At 40.9% G+C, this 24899-nt stretch overlaps 3 protein-coding genes and 1 long non-coding RNA gene across 5 annotated transcripts in view; 3 read left to right on the top strand and 1 right to left on the bottom strand.

Moving 5' to 3' along the window:
* Positions 1 to 20653, top strand: part of LOC115583248 (butyrophilin-like protein 10) — a 40911-nt gene extending 20258 nt beyond the window's left edge. Inside the window, exons 7-9 of the mRNA XM_030419885.1 lie at positions 18767 to 18841; positions 18979 to 19055; positions 19142 to 20653. Of these exons, the coding sequence (XP_030275745.1) occupies positions 18767 to 18841; positions 18979 to 19037 (134 nt within the window). The 3' untranslated portion in view covers positions 19038 to 19055; positions 19142 to 20653. The remainder of the gene's footprint in view (positions 1 to 18766; positions 18842 to 18978; positions 19056 to 19141) is intronic.
* The window catches only part of LOC115583254 (putative selection and upkeep of intraepithelial T-cells protein 1 homolog), a 108624-nt gene that overhangs the window by 56041 nt on the left and 27684 nt on the right, over positions 1 to 24899 (top strand). The window lies entirely within an intron of this gene.
* On the top strand, positions 7164 to 17896 carry LOC115583276 (butyrophilin-like protein 10). Its single transcript, XM_030419943.1, has 6 exons — positions 7164 to 7269; positions 12302 to 12631; positions 13996 to 14031; positions 16390 to 16665; positions 16845 to 17002; positions 17098 to 17896. Exons 1-5 carry the CDS (start codon positions 7173 to 7175, stop codon positions 16928 to 16930), a joined length of 825 nt encoding a protein of 274 aa, XP_030275803.1. The 5' UTR covers positions 7164 to 7172; the 3' UTR covers positions 16931 to 17002; positions 17098 to 17896.
* Positions 21450 to 24863, bottom strand: LOC115583311 (uncharacterized). 2 transcript variants are annotated; one of them, XR_003984346.1, is made up of 5 exons: positions 24515 to 24863; positions 22896 to 23194; positions 22367 to 22444; positions 22126 to 22191; positions 21450 to 21856 (listed from the first exon to the last, which is right to left on the bottom strand). It is a non-coding gene; the product is annotated as an uncharacterized LOC115583311 (long non-coding RNA). The 2 variants fall into 2 exon arrangements; XR_003984345.1 differs by lacking the exon at positions 24515 to 24863 and having other exon boundaries at positions 22896 to 23601.

Below are 24899 nucleotides of genomic sequence, written 5' to 3'. Positions count from 1 at the left end.
CTCCAAGGCAAGCAGAAGACCAAGAACTACATTACCCTTTTGCAGTCTTTCAAGCAAGCCATTTGCCCTGCTGGCTGAATCTGACTTACCAGATGCCATTTCCTCTAAAGCAAGCAAGCAGGCTGATACTGGTTCAGTAGTGAATGAATGGCACCTGTACGTACAGTCCACCTTGTGGGACTCAAGGGTCTGATAGACCGGGCTGGCCCGCTCTCTGCTTTTGCAATATCCTGAAAAATGGACTTCATTTTCATTGACTGGCCGAACAGAACTCCCAGTTCATGAGCCCACTGCAAAGAGTCAGGAACAACAGAAGAGGCTGTGCAGGCATGTTGGGTGATGAGGTTCACACAATGGGCCCTGCAATGTACATAAGGAGCCAGAGGCTGATGCTTCTTGATAACGTCCGTGCTCCTGAATATATCCCTGCCATGTTTGCAGCACCATCATAGGCTTGCCCTCTCAACCCAGTGGCTGACAACTTCAGACGGAGCAGTGCATCCATAAAAACCTTTGCAAGGTTTTCTCCTGAAGTCACAGACGCTTCATACATGCCAACAAATTCTTCATGAACTATCAGATCATGATCACACATACTGCCTCCTGCTCCTTTCCTGACACGTCCTGTGTTCCATCCATAATCACAGAAAACTGCAGTTGTGGAAGCGACCTGATGTTATTCTGCAATTTCACGAATGATTGAGAGGCTCAATAAATTCAGGATCTCGTTTTGAACTTGGGGGCATGTATAGTCAATTCAGGAACTCAGCCATTTCTTTAGATCAGGGTCATCCTCAAAATATTGTATTTATTTTTGTATACTGTATTTATTTTATTTGATTGTGTTGCTGTTTTTATGTTAACTGTGTTTTAAACTTGTGTTGTTTTTTTTTCTAATTTCCACTGCTTTTTGCTGGGGACAATAAAGTTTTTCTGATTCTGATTCTATTTCAATAGCTGTGCAAAATTTCCTTCACTGTCATCATGCCCTCTTAGAGCTACACCCTGCCTTGCCAAGAACTGCACAGCACAGACCATTTTTAACAGACAGGTTTGTGCCTCCTCTTGCTGTGTTGCCCGTACATTAGACAGTTGCACATCCACTGATCTAGTCTCATAGATTTGTTGTTAAGGCTATTTTGTGACATTCTGATCGAGCATGTAATGAAAACCTTTCACGGCCCTTCCTCCAGTTTTTAAAACCAGTGGACATGAATGTATCCTCTGTGTTTTTTGCAAGCTGTGATGTTTTCTTTTCAAATGCTTTGCGACGGTAAAAGCACAATGCTCCTTCAACACCTGGGATGAAACGAAGCCAAGGGAAGTCCTGATACCGTTGTCTCTGAAATCTTAGGCCCCGTCCATACAGAAACGCTCTTTAGTGTAAACGCACATGTCAGTGGTGGTTCTAGACCAGTTTCAATAGGGGGGCCAGGTCGGGGCCGGCTTTTTTGTTAGGGGGCACATAGAACCCGGAAAAAAGGATAAATCCCTCATTCAGACAAAGCAGTGTTTACAATTTCAGCAATTTTGATTGGGTAGTAAACTGCTGAGACACTTTATTTCTGCCTTTCCCTTCAAAACAAAATCATTGCAAGAAATCTCTCATTGTATTATTGATGCAGACTCCCTGTCGGGGGGGCCACAGGGGGGTCCAGACTCAGAGTTACGGGGGCACTGGCCCCTGCTGGCCCCCCCCCAGAACCCCCCTAGCACATGTTGTGCATCGTTTTGGTCGATCATCCACGCGGATCCTGTTAACGCACTTTTTAGAAAGCTGGTCTCAGGGTAGAAAAATCCAAAAACGCAGTCCTTGTGTTCTCATGTGGACGGTGAATCTGCATACTTTGCGTATCGATGACGCCATCGCCCCGCCCCTCGACCTCTGAACCCCGCGACGTCTCACAACAACAACAATGGCGGACTACATGCTTGTGTTTGTGTTTCTTGCAACTTACTCACCTTGTAGTTGAGTGTGAGTCGCAGCAGCAGTTCGACCTCATTACCGGCCCACACAAACGATTCTGGTTTCCTTGCACTCGCCATTTTCATCTTCTTCTTGTTGTGTTCAGTTTCTTCTTCTACTGTCTGTTTCTAAACAGCACGCAAGCTTCCTGCACATGCTCCGTCTCTTCTTCTCCGTATTTGGTGAGTGTCAAGCGACACCTAGAAGCCTGGAATATGAACTACAGCGTTTTCAGTGGATCCATTTGGACGCAAATATTCTTGAAACGATGCAGAGGAAGACGGAGGAAAAAAAGATCGTTTCGGTACGTGTGGACATGGTTGAAGAGTTTTATCTGCAACTTCTGAGACACAGCGGTCTTAGGATCTGGCTGATGTGGTTCTAAAGTGGCCACAGAAGATCCATCCTCTGCTGTATCTCTGTCTGAAGCCTCTCCCTGACTGTCAGTGCTGCAGCCTGGTCTCTCCCCTGTGCTACCTGTTGCAACTCAGACAATAACATAATAGAGTATAAATAAGACTCGTTCTAAAATAGCTGTGGAAATGCTAATCTTAATGTCTCTTATCCTATAGACATTTCCTTAGCCAGTTATAATTTCTCCTGCAATTAAATAGATAATAAATGTGCAAAGCAAAATTTATAAATAGAATTAAGAATAGTAGTGGTGACATAGCTGTGGAAATTAATCGCAAAGTCACTTTCATGCTATCGATATTTTCTCTCAGCTAGTTATATTCTCTTCTCACCTGTGACCCTGCATGATCATCCTTGCTGGGCTCTGGTCCACTGTCTCCTCCCTCACACGGCTCTTTCTATTGTGGCAATAAAGATTAAATAATATGTGAAAAGCAACATTTTGAAATAGAATTAGGAATACAGTAGAAGTAGTGAAATTGTTGTAGAATTTAACCTCAAGGTCCCTTTTATGCCATCGATATTTTCTCTCGGCCAGTTATAACAGAGACGTTGGTTATAATTTCTCCTCACCTGCTGTGAAGACCCTCCATGTTCATTCCTGCTGCTGCTGGCCTCTGGTCCACTGTCTCCTCTCTCACCCGGCTCTTTCTATTGTGTAAACATTTAAAAAAAAATATGTGCAAAACAATAGAGAGCACAACATCTGTGCAGAAATTAAGGAGTGGGTTTATTCCTAGGTGGTAGAGAAGCCAAAAATTGTAGTCAAGTAAGAGTATCGTTACTTTAGACGATATTACTTACATAGAAGTAAAAAGTAGTCATCCAAATAATTACTTGAGTAAGAGTAAAAAAGTATTTGGTGAATAGAAACTACTCAAGTACTGAGTAACTTTTGAGTGGCGAGTAATGTCTGATTTATTCATCAAATAAGAACATTCATGTAATCATTCAACCAAAAATAATTATCAGCAAATTCATGTATTTTAAACTTTAACTACCACAAAATAAATTAAATCTTTGCAAAAAATAAATTCAAAGGTCAAAGGAACATAAATACATTTATATTCTTACATATATTAAGTAAGAGTACTTTAGAATAATATTGTTCAAGTAAAAGTAAAAAGTATTTTGCAGTAAAACAACTCTTAAGAGTTTATCCAAAAAGTTACTTAGCAAGCGCTTTAACATAGGTAACAGTTAACAATAAGTTAACTAGCTTAACTTCATATATTGACATCTATTTATGAGTCATCATTTAGCTAAACATTATCTACATGCAACAGCATTACTCAGCTTACACGGTTTGTTTGGAAAAAACTAAGAACAGTTTTTTTGCCTCTCGGCTGATTTGCTGAACAAGATCTGAATAAATCGACATCTGTGTGAGTCAGTGTGACATGACTCAAAACTACACAGCGGTGTGTGCGGCCTGCCTGCCATCAGGGCTGTAGCTGACCGTCAGGTACAGCCCTGCTCCGTGTGTGACACACAAGAGCAGGGGTCTCAAACTCAATTTACCTGGGGGCCGCTGGAGGCAGAGTCTGGGTGAGGCTGGGCCGTATTCCACAAAAAAACTCCAATCTTCTCAACAACATTATTAACAGTTCTTTAACTCAAATGGGTTCTTTAGAACGTGAACGGTTCTTCTGAACATGAACTGTCCTGAACATGGATGAACATTGAAGAACATGAACGGTTCTTCTGAACATGGCTTCTCTTGCTTACTCCTTGCTGCCAGAGACCTGGCAGCGCTTCCTCTCACAAAGCTGAGCCACATTTGGCTTGAGGGAGGAAGCAGTTGAGACCCTCAATATGGCTTGAAGATGATCATCACTAAGTCTGGACCTGTACTTGGACTTATTGAAGTTCATGGTAGAGAAGAGCTTTTCGCACAGATATGTGCTCCCAAAAAGGCACATGGTCCGCTTGAACATTCGGGAAAGCTCAGGGAAGCTGGGGGGCAATTCTCTCAAAAATTGCCCCCCAGCTTGTCTGCTTTCCCACACACCTCCCTGAACTTGGCTTTGAGGTCAGAGTTGCACTGCAGGTCAATGAGCTCCATTTGAAGCACAGGAGGGGCATCTTGCACATCAAAGGAGAAGGGATCTGCAAAAATTTGAAAAGTGGCTCTGTGCGTCTTGAAGTCTGCAAATCTGTGATCAAATTCCTCCTGTAGCTTCACAATGGCATCAACATACTTCTCACCACTGAATGATGTGCCTGCATCCACGAGTGCCTTGCATGCTGGGAAATGGCAAAGGTTTGTCTGAGAGAGCTAGGCTTTCCATAAAACAAGTTTTGTAGAAAATGCTCTCACGTTGTCATAGGCAGCACTGACAAGCTGCCCCTGGCCTTGTAACTTCTTGTTCAGTACATTCAGCTCATGCGTGATGTCAACAAGAAAAGCTAAGTCCATGAGCCATCTGGGATCACTTAGCACAGGAACAGCCACCCCATCCTTCTCCATGAAGGCTTTTACTTCTGCTCTCAACTCAAAAAATCTCTTTAAGACGTTTCCTCTGCTGAGCCAACGTACCTCGGTGAAGTAGAGCACATCCTCATATTCTGACTCCATTTCCTCCAAAAAAACACGGAACTGCCGGTGCTTTAAGCCCCTGGATCTGATTTGGTTGATGCATTTCACAATGACAGACATCACATTGTCAAACTTAAGGCATTTGCTGCAAAGGGCCTGCTGATGGATAATGCAGTGCAGAGCACTGGCCTCCTCCACACCCTCCTCTTCCAGTTTTTTTTGAACAAGTGCCACCAGTCCATTTTTCCTCCCTGTCATTGATGGCGCTCCGTCGGTTGTTATTCCAACAAACCTGTTCCATGGCAAACCTGCATCCACAATGGCATCACACAGCTGGCGAAATATCTCCTGAGCGGTGGTCTGGCCATGCATTGGCATTACTCTGAGCAACTCCTCCATCAATTCAAAATTGTCATCAACACCACGGACATACATTGCGAGCTGGGCAGTGTCAGTGATGTCTGTGCTCTCATCAAGAGCGACTGAGTAAGCATGGAAACATTTGGCTTTCTCACGCAGTTGATCGTAAATGTTATTTGCCAGGTCAGAAATACGCTCTGCCACAGTGTTGGCAGAAAGGCTGATGTTGTTAAATTGACCCTTCTTTTCCGGACAGACTATACTTGCAGCCTGTAACATGCACTTTTTAACAAACTCGCCTTCTGTGAATGGCTTTCCCGCCTTAGCAATCATCTCACTAACCATGTAGCTAGCTTCGACTGCTGAGTTATTCTCTTTGGTTGCTTTCTTGAAGAAATCTTGTTGCCTCAGTAGACAGGTTTTAAGACTGGCAACCCGGTTGGCTCTCTCATCTCCCTGGTATTTTGCATACTCCTCAGCATGTCTAGTTGAGTAATGACGTTTTAAGTTGTATTCCTTGTTAACCGCAACTTTCTCTGTGCAAATAAGACAGGTCGGGGTGCCTCTGTGCTCAACAAAGAAATATTGCATCTCCCACTTCTCCTGAAATTGTCTGTGCTCGTCATCAACCTTTCTCTTCATTACAGGCTTTGAAAAAGACATGACTGGGTCTGTGTGACAAGATCAATTTATTCCACTTGATGTCACTCCGCAATAAAGTTTCAAACAAGTGATTAACGTTGCTAATTAGCCAAAGTATGAATGCAGATTCTGTCAGCTCAACAGTTACCGCCCACTGTTTAAAGGGCTCCGGTTCCGGAAGTGAATTTCGCGGCTTGGGTAAACATTTCCATGGTAACAGCGAGCTCCACCAATCAGAGACGTCGCTGTTACACTACAGGATTGTGGGTAGTGTAGTACTTTTTTCCATGACATCGCAAATAAAACATGTTTTTCTGAAAACAAGGTTGATATCATACGGACTTGTGGCTTCTACGGGATCATTTACCATCATTTCATAATCTCATAACTCGTGGTAAATCTGCTTTAGATGGTTACGACATTATGGCTGCTAAGCTAGCGGCGTTGTACGTCCTAGCCAACACCGATGTTCCGCTGACCACCAAGGCGGACAGACCCCCGATGAAGCCACAACCCAGCCTCATTCCACCGGCCCCGACACGGGACGGTGGGCCGGCGCTGGCTGAGTGGCCCCGTCGGAGGTCTGGCCGCCTCGGTAATGCCGTTAACATTGACTTCGTCCAAGAAGTAGTACTTCTATTACGGCTTTGCGGTGTTACACGGGCGCCGCCATTGTTGTTGTGAAATGTTTCTCTGCTTGCATCAAGCCCTGCCGATGACCCGCCCCCGGGAGCCATATACCCCACTGTGATTGGTAGGTTCGTTCACCTCCAGATTGCGCAACAAAGGGACCTTCCACACACAACGCGGCAAAGTGCCATTCACACGAAACTCACGGGCCGCACTAACTTTCAACTTTTCTATCAAGGCGGGGGCCACAAGCCCGCGGGAAGCGAGTCTGAGACCCATGCACAAGAGGGAATACGCACGGCCGCGTTCAAGACGGCTCGGAAAAACGCGTTTCCACGTGTTAAAAATGAATTAAATGGTTGTAATAGTTGTAAAAAGTACGGGGACAGAGTGCACAGATACGGGAAGTGTACCCCGCGTCCGCTGCGCCCATGGATACTTGTATCACATCACTAACTACAGTTTTAACAGGTAACTAGGAACTCTGCTGGAATCCATTTTACAGTATCACAGCCAACCTTCCAACACTGAGTGGAACTTAAACACCGCACCACTCCCACCACTCTCATCCACAGTCACACCTCACGCAGGTTTTCATCTTTTGCTGTCACTGTGGACAACATGTCGGGGTTTAAACTGCTACCGACAGCTCTGGAGGGTCTGTCCGTGTTTGTCTGCCTGCTGATGTTGGTTGGGCTGATATTCGGACAGGACCACGGTAAGAAATTAGTGCTTTACTTCGTTAGAGCGGAGTTTTGAATTAAAGAAATACTCATGACAACAAGCTTGACACGTTAAGCTGGACGCTGCTCTCGAGCCGCTCGGTGTGAACAATCACCTCAGACTGATCCACCCATGAGCTGTTTGTGGGAACATACTTTAATGACAAAGATATAAAGACGACAATATGCACTCTTGGACGATTTGTTGACAGTTGCGTTTATTTTTGACAGTAATCGACACTGTCACTGTGCTCTGTAGTGGTTTCCAGGTCGCAGACTCCGACATCTCCAGGTGGAATAGTGGTGTTAAAACCACGAAAAAATTAATATAATGCGACTAATATTTCAGACTGAACATTAAGTCGTGCATGTACGGAGCCCTGGAGGTGACATGGATGTGGATTTTTTTTTTTTTTTAACTTATTCATTTATTTATTTATTTATTTTAGAAAACACGCGAGATAGTAATTCGTAATTAGTTTGTTTTTCACGATACATTTTATTTTCGATGTTAACATTGATTTTCACTGTTGTACGGAGAGGCCCCTCCCTCTCTCTTAACCAGGTAGTAACTGTTCAGGCTCCGTTTTGAGTCGACGGGACGGCAGTCAGTCAGTCAGGGTGAGTGTTAACACACATTTTATCTTTAAATCACAGTCAGAGTCTCTGAGTCTATTTCTCTCTGTGAGCTGAAGAAGACAAACATGTTAGGATGAACTCAGGAACGCTTCATTCAGAGACTTTAACTTTTTATCTGTCGAAGACTAAACTGTGTCACCGTGTGTGTGTGAGTGACGTGCGTTACTTCCTGTTCTGTGTTCATGAGGACAAACTCGTTCACCTTTCACTGTCGTGTTCTTGTTGTTTCTGATGCAAAACTAAAACTTTGTGTGAAGAGACAGAGATATTCTAGTGAACGCTGTCAGCCCATCTACACATAACATAAAAATCGATCGCGCGTCTACACTACTTTATACGGTAAAACGGGGCTCTCATGGAGCATTCAGGGACACTACGAAAGTTATGAAATCATAACTTCAAAGGCTCAATTGTTTCGTACTTTCCTTTGTTGACCAGCATCAGCTGCTCATGTCATTAATGTCTTGCTGTTACTACGCAGCTTTTTAAACATTATTATTTGTAAGATCACATTCGGTTATATTAGCAGACACTAAAAAAGATAAGCTTAAAATCAAATTGTTATAGTTTGTTGTAACTCCTCCAGAATCTTCTTAGAGAGACTCAGTCCTCTATCTGTTCACACTGCAGTTCATCTGGATCTCTTGGAGATCTTTACACCTTTGAATTATTGAATAAACTCTTGATGCAAAAAACAAAACAAAAAAGAGAATCTTCTGCTGTAGGTCCCAAAATACTCCTGTGAGAATATTAACACGTGTTTTCACTGCAACACTTTTAATAATGTAATGCTAAAATAATAGGGCAGCAGCAGTGTGAGTTAGGGTCAACATACACTTTATCTTTATATTACAGTCAGAGTCTCTGAGTCAGTTTTCTCTCTGTGAGCTGAAGAACACAAACATGTCTAAACTAAACTGTGTCACCGTGTGTGTGTGTGTGTGTGTGTGTGTGTGTGTGTGTGTGTGTGTGTGTGAGGGACACTGTGTGTTACTTCCTGTTCTCTGCAGCTGATGAACAAACGTCTTTACCTCCACTCTTGAGCGTTCATTTCATGATTCATTCAGGGACATCTTGTAAATTATGAAACCACCACATGAAAGTCCAGTAAAGGTTTCTTTTGTCGTGTTTTCCTTTGTTGACCAACATTAGCTGCTTCTGTCATTAATCTCTTGTTCTTTCAACGCAGCTTTTTAACTGATTATCAGTAAGATTTCACAGTCAGTTACACAAAAAAGAAACTTATAACCAAACTTTCATGATTAAACTCCACCTGATTCTTTTACAGTAGGTACTAAATACTCCTGTGAGAGCAGCAATACGTTCACCGCAACATCTGTAATAATTTAATGCTACAATAATGAAGATAATTAATAATTAGCAGACACTGTAACATTGTTGTAAACTTCAAATCACATTGTATCATAACTTCTCCCTTTTCTCTCATAATTCTGACTGACACACTGAATATTTATTAACAAGCTCAGTTTTCATCTCTTTTCTCTAACTGGCAGTAATGAGCTGCTGTGAAGCCTGAAACAGACACAGACACAGTGTGCAGCAGGTGATAACAGACAGTGTTTTACTGTACTTTAATTTACTGTGTTTTATTTTTACTGTACGTTACATTTCACATCATGTATCCTGCGCCAATTCTCCGCACCCTCCTCTGTGTGAAAGTCTCAGATGTGGAGAGGGGGAATTTCGCTCCGGCGCTGATCCGCCTCTGGAGGTAGAATCAGGGCCGCATCACTGTTGAGCCGTCCCAGTGTGAACGGATAATCCAGAGGCGCGGAGCGAGGGCGTGTCGATCAGACAGTCTGATAACTACACAGGTCCTTCACTCATTTAAATAAAGAGACATTTTCCACAAAGCAACGTTACAGGACCGAACAGCAGTACAGGGTTCGTACGGGTGCTTGAAATCATTGAAAGTACTTAAATTTCAATGTTGTGTTTTCAAGATCTGAAAAGTGCTTGACATTATAACTCTGTCTTTCACAAGATTGGGATCAGACTGGATAACTAATTTCTGAAGTTATTGCTATTATGAAACATAATTTTAGATGTTTACAGCATAATACAGTGTACATAATTGTGATAAAAAGTGAAGAAAAAATAATGAGTTTGTATATTCCTGTAGATACGTATTTTACTCCAGCAATAAGGTGCTGGAAATCTTAAAAATGACCCTTAAAAGTGCTTGAAAAGTGCTTGAATTTGACCTTTGAAAAATGAGTACAAACCCTGAAAGTAACATAGTACTGAAACTGTCTTTGGCAACTTATATTAGGGAAAACGAATACAGCAGCTGTACTTGGAGAAGCGTCTGTCCTACTGACTCTTTGTCACATTTCTGCCCGAAAAACAGCGTCTGTTACCGATGAAAAACTCACAGAATGTTTGTGATGAAATTAATCACCGCGACTGTCAGTCCTCCAGACCGAGACTTTAGGGAACTTTCCCCCAGAAAACAGCCTCCGTCCCCGCGAGTGACAGAGTCAGAGAGCGTCCTGTTTACTGATGGTGATTATGTGTAATTATGTAATTTTGCACGAAAAACGTAACTTTGTCATTTTCTAGGATGTTTGGTGGGTCAGGATCTCAATCACTACACATTATAACAGCATCTATATGATTATAAACTGTCCGCGGGTTTAGATTGACAGGGGTACACCTGGGAAACACGTTGAAAACACACAGATGTCACCATCATGACGTGTACCGTCACGCCTCTTCAGGAGCCGCAGCGCCAGATTTCTGTGTGAATTACTCAGCGGTTCGTCAGAGATGCTTCACTCTGTGTGAATCATCATCGGTGGAGAATTAGCGAACCACCGCTCCGGAGATTATACAGAGAAGATCCATGATAATGGGTCTGCATTTCACTGACTAGGACTGTTTAATTACTCCAAAAGGCGCATGAATTATTATCTTGCACGTGCGCTACTTTTTGTCTCAGTAACCATCCATGTCAACTCAAGGGCTCCGTATGCGTGTGCGACCACAAGTACATGGAAGGGGTACATCAAAGAATCTGGAATTACAGATGGCAGCCAATGTGTGTGAGAGGGGCAAGAATAGGGAATGGCTCTGTAAGTGGCTAATGTGTGGAGGGGGGCGGGTCCTAAAAATGTTCCGAGTGCAGAAGGAGAAGGTTTCACTTTCAGCGAACAATGGCGAAACTCTATCTGGACGCTTTTTTTTCCTCCCGATAATCTTAGCAGTGTGCCAGAGTCAAATCCTAACTTAAAGGATGAGTCCGAGTCTGAGACTCAAGTGTAGCGAAAAAGGACAGAAAATTCTGTTTTTGTGAAAAATGGCTGTGTGAATTCGACTGGTTAAGGTCTCAGAGAGTTGGATTCCATGAACTGAAAATTTTGCAGTCGATACCCGCAACATGTGGGGAACTCGACATTTTCCGGTAATGCTGACACTTCAGAGGTAAAACACGACACATTGGTCAAACACAGTGCTGGTCTAAAGCATAAAATATGCTGTGACTTGTACTCCAATCAAAGTGCAACTCCACTGTCAGCAGCATTTAGAAGGCTAAAGGCTGTTAATCAATGCGCTGCTGAGGAGGCCGAATTAAAATTTTTAATTTAACTTTTAATTTTAACTTTTTTTTTTAATTTCACCTTTTCATCGCCAAGGAAGAACCACCCTTTACCAAATATGACATACATATAAAGTGTTTGTTAAGTTGTGGTCTGTGTACTGTGAAGGGATATGAAGGTTACTGAGCACATAATTAGTTTACATTTCTGAACTTAGATTTGTAATTATGATTTCTGAATGTATGTTCATTAATATTGTACTTTAATAACAGTAATGGTTCTGTCTGTATACCTAATTTCTCTTATGTTGCTTCTTCAAAAGATCACAATAAAATGTGACAGAGAATTTAAAACAACACATTACACGTTATTTCTGAATTTATTATCAAAGTGTGAAATGTGAATATTTGCTTTGCATGTTGATTTTACAGTGTGCACCCCTAAATTCTGTGATTGTGCTCCTAAACCTTTCAGTCTGAGGTCACTGTGCTCCTGGTATAATAAGTTAGTCTGGAGCCCTGATATACATGACTTGGATCGATGAGCAGCGTGATTAGAATGTTTTTCCTGGGTTTTTTTTTCCAGCCATTAGATTCTTGAAGCCTTGTTTTGTGCTTATTAGCATCATATCTTTAGATACTAGAGGCCGACCGATAAAGGATTTTTATCACTCGGCCCTAAGCAGATGTGATGTGGAGGAACAATGAAAGCCATAAATAATTTGATTAATAACTTAAATGCTTGTAAACTGGAGTTTCAGAGCAAATGTTTTCACCTGACGGCTCTCTGTTGAACATCATGATTAAATATCCTTATTTTCCATCTCCAGGTGTCAGAGTGGTCGTGGATGAAGACAGTGATGCTGTTTTACCCTGTTCACCCCGCACCAAGGAGGACATCACAGGAAAACTGTTTGACTGGAAGAAAGATGGTCAGAAGGAGAAGAAGGAGGTGTTCCTGTATGTTTCAGGACTTCATTACAATAACGGCCGCACAGGTCAAGATAAGCAGTTCAAAGGTCGAGTCTCACATTTTCAAGATCAACTGATGAACGGCAACGCCTCCATAAAGATCCAGAATGTGAAGATGGCCGACAGCGGGATCTACAGATGCATTTTTCCACATCACAGTCAAACCTTCAACATTGAGCTTGTTGTTGGTGAGTATTTTCATTCAACAGTTAATTTGCTGTATGATAAGATCTCCAGCTGTTGTTGGAGGTTTGACTGTTGTTTCTTCTGAGTCCTTTTAGTCTCCTGTTACAATCAGTTACACCTGTTGACACCTGATGATCTCTGATAGTTGTCATGTTCTCTACATCTACAATATCTTTCTAACTTAAAGATACATTTGAAAACTTTTGATTTTTTGGGAAGTTACAGAATCTTTTTTACTGATTTTTTTCAGCTGATACTGAAACAGATAATTACCTGCTTCTCATGGAAGTTGCTGATAAGATAACTTTTCTGACAGTTTTTGCTCACTAGTCTTCTACTTCATGTGTAGCTTTAAAGGTGTGTATCACCGCCTTCTGAGTGTGTAGATGTTGCGTTCTGCTAAAACAATTTAGCTTCAGATTATCGGCTATATTCAGTGTTTTTATCGGCGAATGACCAGTAATATAAGTTTGTGTATTTGCTGAGCATCCCTGTGTTCTTTAAACATGAGATCGAGATGAGACAAAAGCATTTTTTTTGAAGATTTACATCTTTAGTGTGCTCGAGGCTGAGAGTTACTGACAGAGTGGAGAAGTTAGAGTATATTGATAGACAAACGAACATGATGTTGTTTTGTTGTTTTATGGTATTTGATGGGAAATATAGAATGACACCATCCTTATCTTTAGGGATTGTCATTGGTCCTTTTTTCTCTGTGTTGGGATGCTCTGTACATTATTACACCAGACTTAGCTGATCAGTTTCTCTGTTTGCACCATTCAAACATGAGATTGCATCAAAAGTTATTATATGAATGAAAAACCACGAAGAAAAAAAAAATCAGTCTGCCTGTATTCTCAGCTCAGGTGTTTAAAACAGTTGCTGCTGCTCCTGCACGTTCCAACCACTCCTGATTTATCTTGTAAACAGACAACAGCTCAGTGTCACTCACCACATAATGTAGATATAATGAATTTACTTCTTACTTCTGCAAAGCTGATTTTATATGCTGCAGTGTTTATATACATGTTGTCTTTATGTTCTTCTTCTCTGTTTTACATGCTGCCAGCAGCAGGACTCTGGTAGGTCACCTGTATGTGAAACACTGTGAATTTGTTGTATTCTCTGCTGAGTGGAGTGCTGCCTGATCACTTCTTCCTGCTTAACTCAATCTGACAGATTCTGACGCATCTTGTCATCCATTTAATAAGTAGATGATGGATTAAGAATGCAGCTCTCTCATTAGATATGTGGCCTTTGTTGTGTGAATTAGCGCCTCTGCTCATGTTGAAAAATGAATCCAGTCTTGACATGTTGACAATGACAAGTTCATAATATCTCCCATCCACTTGACTTTGTCTTTCAGAACGGCTCTTGAGAGACCGATCAGGAGAAATCCCAGGTGAGTGATGATGTCACTGATCTGTGTACCTGTAAGGTGTGCTACAGCTCTCTGTGCCTCAGTATCATTCAAAGGTTCTGATCCAGTAACTCCATGTAGACGTGTTGTTCTCACAGTGCAGCAGGTTGACATGAGCAGAGGAACCAACCAACATCATGTCAGCGGATCACTTCATGGAATCAGCTTTGATTAATCAATTATTTTATTAGATGTAACACTGAAGCATTTTTACCCTGATATCTTTAAAGACAGAAGGATTAATAGATGGTGAGTTCTGATTATGATGATGTTACTGATCTCTACATCTGCAGTGTTTATCAGCTGTTCAGACACCAACACAACGTTCACTCTGGTCCACTTGATATTTGGTAAATGTCAGAGGCCACTAATTAATACAGCCGACAGAACTACTAATGTTCTGCAGTTTTCTAAAGGCTGGCCAGCCTGGATAAACAGCCAGAGAACACTACAAACACATTGACTAATTCAGTCAGAGCAAGAACACCTGTGCAAATGAAATAAAACAACATTCATATTCAGATTTTCTGCAGCGTTGATAAAGCTTCCTGTGTCAAAAACCACACAGTGCTTTGTTCGGTGGCATTAATTCATCGTTACAAGTGCAACAGGTTTACATATACATATAATGTATTCCCTCAGCTTAGAATATGTATAACTGGTGATTATAGAGTGACGCTATGTGTGTTTATATGAAGTATTGTGTCTAATGTTTTGAATGATACTCAGATTCTGGGTCACAAAGTTGTAGCACACATTGCAGATCTAGAAATCTGTGACATCATCGATCACCTCGGGCCTGTGATTTCTCCTGATCGTCTCTTAAGACTCGACTGAGTCGCGATCCAAAAGGCCCAAAAGCCTTTTATTACAAAAAGTCAATACCACTATTTGAATTACAATTAAAGCTGAAATATGCTTTTCTTGTATAATGATTTTATGATTCTATGAAAATGTGATCAAAATTAAGCTGACCTGACTTAAAAACTTCAAGGTAACACTTTACAATAAGAGTAAGTCAATAAATATTACTTAATGGCGTAATAAGAATTAAGAAACAGTTGATTAAAAGTTGAAGTGTCATATAACCATTTTCTTATGTTGTTATTAAAAGCTTGAACTAGCAATTAATGAATAATATAATCAGCTTTAAGTAAATGTTACCAAATGTCTTTTGTTAATGTTTTATTAAAAGGGTTTACATTAATTAAGGTACTGTTATTAGTGTAGCTGATAAAGTTGTTAACATGTATGTCACGTCATTTCACTGAGAAAAAAATGTTTGTGTAAATCAACTTCAGTGATGCTGATACAGTTCAAACGGCACTATAATATTAAGGTTAAATATCAGTTAAAGAATGTGTGTTTACATGAAGATAAAGGACAGAAATCCTCTTCATGGACATTTATTAGCCTTAAATACACATTTACACACACAGTAAATGAAAATAACAGGACATACGTGTTAATTAATAAGTTCATATATTAATTAAGTAATATTAGTAGCAACTTTAAATAGATTGTAAACGAGGCATTTTTTGTTTTCATTAACTGCTAGTCAAAACTTATTACTGTATTAACTAATGCTGATTAATTTGCCCTTACTGTCATGTGTTGCTTGAAAATGTTAAGCTATTCTTTAATTGTTAATCGGCTGCCTTAACAATCAATTATCGGTTAATCATTAAAAATTATGAAATATGTTGGACTTTCTTCCATTAGAAAACTGTTAAAATGATATTTGTTGGATGTAAAATCAGATTGGCTAGATCGGGAGTTAAAACATGAGAGTGACTCACTGCAATTGTGGTTCTGTCTGTTATTTAAGAACTGGCTCACCAAAATTGAAACCATATTTGGGCTAATGAATGTTTAAAATATATCAGTTTGTATAAAATGTCTTTTTGTATCTTAGATTTAAAAATTGCTTCTATTTTAAATACATATTCATATGCCAGGGTTCTTATTTTGATTTGATGAGCAATTGTTTTGTAATTAAGAATAAAATACTTTGGATGTATTGTGTCCATCTCAAAATAAATCAACATTGATCCATGAGGGAGACGACAAGGGGGCACAAAGTTTGAATTTGAAGGCCTCAACAGAGTCAGATTGTCCGAGGTCAACAGAGAAGGTATTTCAGGGGAAAGAAGATGGATAGGAAAAAGCTCTTCAGCCAGTTGACTTCTTGAATTCTGAGAGTGTGATGCACAAGGTGGAATATGAGGTTGGACGGGTTTGAAGGGATGAGCTAATTTACAATACAACTAAAGCCAGTGAAGGTAGCAACACAAAAAACATGCCATTATTACATTTTAATTTTTTTTGTTATGTTCTCAGGTGCATCAAAGCCCTTCATCACAATACTGGATGAAACACAGGACTGGTCTCTGCTGCAGTGTGAAGGTCGAGGAGCGTCTCAAGAACCTAAAGTGGAGTGGCAGGACAGCTCTGGAAACATCCTTCCTGCTGAGGAGCCTCAGGTCTCAGAGAGAGGAGGTCGTTACTACGTTACCATCAAGACCACTGTGACCAAGACAGGACACTACCGCTGTGAAGTCACTCAGGAGGAAATTAGTCATCAGATTAGTGCTGAGACCTTCGTGTTTATCAATGGTGAGATTTCTGTCTTGATGTTTTACTCATCAAATGAATTTCATTCTGCATGAGTTTTAAGTTTAAAGTATTTTAAACATCTTTAAATGTTGTTCTTTGTAGTCCGTGTTCAGTGTGATGTACTGTGATGTACTTGATATGCAGTAACACTTTGAATTTTACTTTGTGATGTGTTTCAGTGAACCCATCCAGTGTTTCAGAGAAAGTCTGTGAGGACTGCTCCACCAAAGTGGCCTTTGGATGGCTAGTTTTTGCATTTGTTTAGGAGCTGCAGTTCTTGCTGCAGTACAGTTTGGGCTTGTAGCCACAAAGCGCATCACAGTCGGCTTTAATCAAGGTAAGTTCATGTTGTGTATTGGATCAACATATATCAACACAGGAGGTTTGCCAGGATCATATTCATAAGTTCCTTATTTCTTTGTTCCATCTGAGAACAAACCAGGGGAAAAAGTTTGAGTTAGAAGAACATGTGGAACTGAGCTCTCCCCCTGCTGTAGCAACATGGTAACTACTACTGATGGTGTTAGAATAGCACCCAAAACATGAAACATAAGAAAACACAAAAATACTCAAACTGCTGCGACTGACAAAAACCATTATAACATCAACTATGATGTAACATGAAGATGCTCGTATATCAGAATGAAAGCATTAAATAATTTTTTGCTTTTTAGCAGATTTTGGGAAATAATAACATGTTCCTCATCGAGACTAAGACAGGACAGTAATGTTACATGACTTACTTACATAAAGTAGATTTATCTCATGTTTAGTTTGCACAGAGGAATTAAAATCCCCCCAGAAGAAAACATGAATGATTTTAGTCCTGTTGAGAACATGAGGTAGTGATGCACCTCAGGCTCTTGTGGTCAAAATGAGTATTACAAAAACAAAAGCTTTTTTCCTGCCAAAACTGATTTGTTTCACACATAAAAAAAATTACTTTCTCCTGATTCTCCTTGATAGTTTTGCTGATTTGTGCCATAGAGATGTCTGCATTCTCTCAGATATAAAAGAAGACATTGAGCTTGTGCTGCTGAAAGTGGCAAAAAATACAAATACAATGGAAAAAGTCAACAGCAATGTCTCGTTAGAGAAATCATGAGCTGGTTACTTTATATAATTAACAGGTAATCTCTTGTCCATGAGTAGATGTACGCTTTCTTCTGCCTGGTGGTACGGAAAGAAAATAGTTACATTTACATTTTAGGGCGTTTATCAGACGCTTTTGTCCAAAGCGACTTACAGTAATTCATACACACATTCATACACTGATGGCAGCGGCTGCCATGCAAGGTGCTGACCAGCACATCAGGAGCAGTTTTGGGTTCAGTATTTTGCCCAAGGACACTTTGATATGCAGATCAGGGGAAAAGAACAAGCGACCTTCCGATAACAAGATGCTGACTCTACCCCTGAGCCACAGCCGCCTGAGATGTAGTTCCTACATGAACATGAACAACATCTGGGATTATCTTGAGTCACTGACTCACTCCAAAATAAATAAACATCATATCCCCAGCTGTAACCTTTAAAGGAGCAGTTCATCACTCTGAGATCAGTATTAGCTTTCTTTAAAAGAGAGACAAGACACTGATGTCTGTTAAAGAGCTTCACTGCTGCAGGGATGGCCCTCAGTAGGAAAATGAAAATACCTTTTATAATTGGTGCGACATGAGCAGAGGAAACAGAGAGAAAGGGCCGTGGTGTTCCCTTCTGCTCAAAAGGTAGAAAGCCTGGCTGACACACTGGATATTACATATTAGTGAAATTTAAAAAATATATAAAATTTTGTGTTTAGGGAGTTAAAAAAAAACAACAGTGCTTAATAGAATAACAGTAGAAGTAAAAGAGCCATTAATAATGCCTACATAATAATGTCTATGTAATATAAAGGTTGTTCCTCACAACATTGTGGCAGCTGTGGAGTTTTCTCTGCATGTTTCTCCTTCATTTAACAGCTGTAGTCAAACTTATACTGCCCTCATGTGGAAAAGAATATGACCCACACATTTAACCATTGCCTGGTAATAACACATCTTTTAGATGCTGTTCATGTTAAATCATGACCTGTCGCTTGTTTTGTGTCTATAACTCACAGGTGCAGCTCCAAAACCAACTACCACCTCTAATGATCCAACAAAGGACACACCACTGCTGCAGGTTGGAGTTACAGGTGATTATCCAAAATGTTCTGAGTGGCAGGACAGTTCTGGAAACATCCTGCTACAGAACCACAGGTCTCAGATGTAATCTATATTTTTTGTATATTGTTACTTTATTTAATGTAGACTTTTCTTTTGTTTTCTGCAGGTGAACATCAGAATGAAAACGGTTCATCTAAAGCTCCTCCAGAGATAGTGAACGTTTGACAGATTTCTGTTGTAAAGGTGTGTGTTGGTGTGTGCGCATTATTATCTTTAATGTCACAATCCAAACCACATCTGTAACATTAACTCCTCCTCATATTGGTCAGGGTGACAGATTACCCTCGAACCAGATGGTCAAAACTGCAGCTGCTTCCTTCGTTCTCTCTTCTCCACCTCTCTCCCACGGGCCTGCCTGTCCTCCAGTACTCTTCTCCTGGACTCTTCTGCAGGTCCGAAGAATTTCTCCTCACGCAGCGAGACAAGGTCCTGCCAGTATTTCAGATCAGTTCGTACCAGCAGCTGCGACTGAGGAACACCAAGCAAGTTAGCACTGAGCTGCTATCCCTGCAAAGTATAGGAACGAACTGATTCCTCCTCTGCCTTCCTGCACAGCAAGAACAGCATTCAACCTTCTCCTGCCTGGCTCATCAGCAAAGGAACCACCAGCACCTTTTCTCCATAGACTGGTAACATTGAACTGGGCCTGAATGCGTTGCATAGCACGACTAAGCACAGGAGTTTAACTCTGGTTGATGTGATGCATATGTGTTCAATCAGTGTGTTTTTTTTACTGTTTTGGTGTTATTGTGATCTCCGGTCAGGTTATTGGTAGTTTGCTTTCCTAGACGGTTAATTTGAGGTTGAATGCTGCTTCACAGACTCAGGGTCTTTGAATGCTGCTTCACAGACTCAGGGTCTTTGCATGCTGCTTCACAGACTCAGGGTCTTTGCATGCATCTCGCCATCTTCTCTAACTGGGCATCACCACACACACACACACACACACCTGTATATAGTACATGTTCGTTAGATTGTTTGTTTTCATCTTTGTGTTAAATTAAGGCTTTTGGACCTTCTTACTGTCTATTTAATATTGTACAAGAGTGAATGTTGCCAACCTCTACATTGTCAAAAGCTCAAAAATCCTTCAAGCATTATGGCTGTTCTGGTAAATGTGGTTGTAGTTAATTATTAATCAGAGTTATAAACAGTTTACTACTTTTTATGAGACAGATTTGGTAAATTTGTGATGTTTTCCCTTCAAGGGTGGTGATCAAATGTAAATTGGATCTTAATATTTATCATAATTAATAATTATCCCTGATAATCATTAATTATCATTGAAAGCCAATTTAACCCAAAACTCCCCATTAATGTTGCATGGAGCACAACACATTGAAAGCATTGAAAGCTGTCAGCAGTCAATAAAAGCTATTTTTGTCGAATGTTTATTAAGCTTTGAAACACTGATCCAATCCAAATCCTTAAAATGCATATAAACACGTCTTACTTGGCATTCAGGGGTTCTATAGTGAGAATGTGATTATGTCAGCTCATTTTACCTTTACTTTTTTTTACCTGCACTGTTTATCTTTCAATAAATTCAGGATCTCGTTTTGAACTTGGGGGCATGTATAGTCAATTCAGGAACTCAGCCATTTCCTTAGATCAGGGTCATCTTCAAAATATGTCCTCATTCTGTATTGTACATATTGTACTGTATTTATTTTATTTAATTGTGTTGCTGTTTTTATGTTAACTGTGTTTTTAACTTGTGTTTATTTTTTTCTATGCACATCTGTGAACACGTCAAAGATGAATTTCCACTGCTTTTTGCAGGGGACAATAAAGTTTTTCTGATTCTGATTCTATTTCAATAGCTGTGCAAAATTTCCTTCACTGTCATCATGCCCTCTTAGAGCTACACCCTGCCTTGCCGAGACTGTTTTTAACAGACAGGTTCGTGCCTCCTCTTGCTGTGTTGCCCGTACATTAGACAGTTGCACATCCACTGATCTAGTCTCATAGATTTGCGTTGTTAAGGCTATTTTGTGACATTCTGATCGAGCATGTAATGAAAAACTTTCACGGCCCTTCTTCCAGTTTTTAAAACCAGTGGACATGAATGTATCTTCTGTGTTTTTTGCAAGCTGTGATGTTTTCTTTTCAGATGCTTTGAAACAGTAAAAGCACAATGATCCTTCAACACCTGGGATGAAACGAAGCCGAGGGAAGTCCTGATACCGTTGTCTCTGAAATCTTAGGCCCCGTCCATACAGAAACGCTCTTTAGTGTAAACGCACATGTTGTGCATCGTTTTGGTCACACGGATCCTGTTAACGCACTTTGTAGAAAGCTGGTCTCAGGGTGGAAAAATCTGAAAACGCAGCCCTTGTGTTCTCGTGTGGACGGTGAATCTGCATACTTTGCGTATCGATGACGCCATCGCCCCGCCCCTCGACCTCTGAACCCTGGGACGTCTCACAACAACAACAATGGCGGACTACATGCTTGTGTTTGTGTTTCTTGCAACTTACTCACCTTGTAGTTGAGTGTGAGTCGCAGCAGCAGTTCGACCTCATTACCGGTCCCCACAAACGATTCTGGTTACCTTGCACTCGCCATTTTCATCTTCTTCTTGTTGTGTTCAGTTTCTTCTTCTACTGTCTGTTTCTAAACAGCACGCAAGCTTCCTGCACATGCTCCGTCTCTTCTTCTCCGTTTTTGGTGAGTGTCAAGCGACACCTAGAAGCCTGGAATATGAACTACAGCGTTTTCAGTGGATCCGTTTGGACGCAAATATTCTTGAAACGATGCCGAGGAAGACGGAGGAAAAAAAGATCGTTTTGGTACGTGTGGACATGGTTGAAGAGTTTTATCTGCAACGTCTGAGACACAACGGTCTTAGGATCTGGCTGATGTGGTTCTAAAGTGGCCACAGAAGATCCATCCTCTGCTGTATCTCTGTCTGAAGCCTCTCCCTGACTGTCAGTGCTGCAGCCTGGTCTCTCCCCTGACACATGACCTTCTCCCTGTGCTACCTGTTGCAACTCAGACAATAACATAATAGAGTATAAATAAGACTCGTTCTAAAATAGCTGTGGAAATGCTAATCTTAATGTCTCTTATCCTATAGACATTTCCTTAGCCAGTTATAATTTCTCCTGCAATTATATAGATAATAAATGTGCAAAGCAAAATTTTTAAATAGAATTAAGAATAGTAGTGGTGACATAGCTGTGGAAATTAATCGCAAAGTTACTTTTATGCTATCGATATTTTTTCTCAGCTAGTTATATTCTCTTCTCACCTGTGACCCTGCATGATCATCCTTGCTGGCCTCTGGTCCACTGTCTCCTCCCTCACACGGCTCTTTCTATTGTGGCAATAAAGATTAAAAAATATGTGAAAAGCAACATTTTGAATTAGAATTAGGAATACAGTAGTAGTAGTGAAAATGTTGTAGAATTTAACCTCAAGGTTCCTTTTATGCCATCGATATTTTCTCTCGGCCAGTTATAACAGAGACGTTGGTTATAATTTCTCCTCACCTGCTGTGAAGACCCTCCATGTTCATTCCTGCTGCTGCTGGCCTCTGGTCCACTGTCTCCTCCCTGACCCGGCTCTTTCTATTGTGTAAAGATTTAAAAAATATGTGCAAAACAATAGTGAGCACAACATCTGTGCAGAAATTAAGGAGTGGGTTTATATCTAGGTGGTAGAGTAGCCAACATTTTTAGTCAAGTAAGAGTATTGTTACTTTAGAACAATATTACTTACATAGAAGTAAAAAGTAGTCATCCAAATGATTACTTGAGTAAGAGTAAAAAAGTATTTGGTGAAAAAAAACTACTGAAGTACCGAGTAACTTTTGAGTATCGAGTAACGTCTGATTTATTCATCAAATAAGAACAATAATGTAATCATTCAATCAAAAATAATAATCAGCAAATTCATGTATCTTAAACTTTAACTACCACAAAAACAAATTAAATCTTTACAAAAATAACATAGTCAAAGGAACATAAATACGTACATATTCTGAAATATATTTGTTATGGAGGGCAGAGAAAAGAATACCTGTTATGCTCGGCCGGTGGTCTCTCTCTCTCCTGTTCTCGTGTTTTCTTTATCTCGTGCAGGGGAAACCACCGGGCAGTGCGCAATCAGCGGGAGGAGGTACAAAAGGCAGATGAGCGGAGGCCTCGCCCTCTAGAGAGACTTCCTCAAACCGTCTGCGGGAGGAGAGGCGCAAGGCTGTGCCTCCACCGCGACGCTTACCACTCTGTTTTGAATGTTGGGTTTTTCCTTTGTTCGTCTAATGTGCAGCAGGGCTGGGGCAGGAGACCAGCAGCAGTTAGATTTTCGGATCTTCATTTCTGTTGTGTTGATAGTTAGATTAGTCTGGGTTGCTTATAGTTTAGGTTAGAGGGGAAGGAGCCGGGTACGACGGCCCATTGCGGGTTGGCCCGGCGTGTTCCCCTTTTTGTTTTCTTTTCTGTCTGGTTCTCCAACCTCCTGTGTTTGACGCGCATTATTCTTGTTTCACCGGGTGGGTGAATAATAAATCATGACCGAACAACTTGTAGTCTGAGTGTCCCCTTTTGAATGTGTACGACCTCTACACAAGCCGTGTAAAAGAGAGGGACCGTAACAATATTAAGTAAGAGTACTTTAGAATAATATTGCTCAAGTAAAAGTAATAAGTATTTTGCAGTAAAACAACTCTTAAGAGTACAATTTATCCAAAAAGTTACTCAAGTAAATGTAACGGAGTAACGTTAAATGTAACTAGTTACTACCACCTCTGCACCTAGCAAGCGATTTAACATGGGTAACAGTTAACAATAAGTTAACTAGCTTAACTTGATATATTGACATCTATTTATGAGTCATCATTTAGCTAAACATTATCTACATGCAACAGCATTACTCAGCTTACACGGTTTATGTAGAAAAAACAAAGTAAAGTTTTTTTTTTTTTGCCTCTCGGCTGGTTGAACTGTGTGACAGTAATAGAAACCACACTGCGATGTGTGCCGCCTGGCCAGCAGTAATTGAGGTTGAGACCACGGAATCAGGAACAGCCCCTTCTCCGCATGCGCTCCGTGTGTAGCGCACAAGAGGGACAAGCTGCGTTCATAGGCGGCTCGGAAAAACGCGTTTTCACGTGTTAAAAATGAATTGAATGGTTGTAATGGCTGTAAAAAGTGCGGGGGACAAAGGGCACAGATACGGGAAGTGTACCCCGCGTCCGCTACGCCCATGGATACTTGTATCACATCACTGACTACAGTTTTAACAGGTAACTAGAAACTCTGGAATACATTTTTACGAGTGGGTAACGGCTGCGGCCGGCTGCAATACCAACGTCTGCGGCGGGAGGCGGGGCTGGACCGGCCTCCCGCCGCCAGCTGGACGGTCAAGCCCTGCCCTCACGGAATCACCCCCAAAGTTAGTCCACCCCGGCGAAACTGGAGAAAGGACAAATTCTGTTGGAAAGTGATGTCGGTGAGTAAAGAGAGAGAGATATCCTACGCGACGGTAGCGTTAGCATTTTAGCCTAAGCGGAGGCAGGAAGTAACGGTCACTATGGGACCTTAACTCGGAAAAAGGCTCCATGTAAGTGAACGGGAGTCAAAGTATTATTTCATGATCCGATTGAATTGTGCCATGAGAAAAAAAAATATGACCTCTACCTGTTTAAAACATCATGTTTCACGCCGAGAAATCAGCAGTTTGTTGTAAAACTATTTTAAAATAAAATTTAGAAGAATCCGTAACCAGAAAGACTACAAGTCGCGTAGGTGACGTCACACACCAAATGCCGCCCTTTCCCATGTCAGTTGGTGACGTATTTTTTGTGGGACACCCGATTTGTAGTCCGTAGAGCGGTCTTCACACAAAATACATTCTTCCGTTGCTGCTTTACGACAAACTGCTGATTTCTCGGCATGAAACGTGATGTTTTAAACAGGTAGAGGCCATATGTTTTTCAATAGTCATTGCAGATGCTAATTTATTAAAAACCTGTAAATATCTATCCATATGTAATGCTGGGGGATGTGTGAAAGTTATGGGCAT

Source organism: Sparus aurata, chromosome 6 (genome assembly GCF_900880675.1).
Source record: "Sparus aurata chromosome 6, fSpaAur1.1, whole genome shotgun sequence".
NCBI lineage: Eukaryota > Metazoa > Chordata > Actinopteri > Spariformes > Sparidae > Sparus > Sparus aurata.
The sequence above is the reverse complement of the archived record's forward strand: the minus strand, read 5'-3'. Positions and strand labels throughout refer to the sequence as shown.

Bases quoted from the DNA above. Each gene is read 5' to 3' on its own strand.
- LOC115583276 (XM_030419943.1), top strand. From the start codon at position 7,173: ATGTCGGGGTTTAAACTGCTACCGACAGCTCTGGAGGGTCTGTCCGTG. The intron at 7,270-12,301 runs GTAAGAAATTAG...TTCCATCTCCAG, and splicing joins GATATTCGGACAGGACCACG to GTGTCAGAGTGGTCGTGGAT. The intron at 16,666-16,844 runs GTGAGATTTCTG...GATGTGTTTCAG, and splicing joins GACCTTCGTGTTTATCAATG to TGAACCCATCCAGTGTTTCA.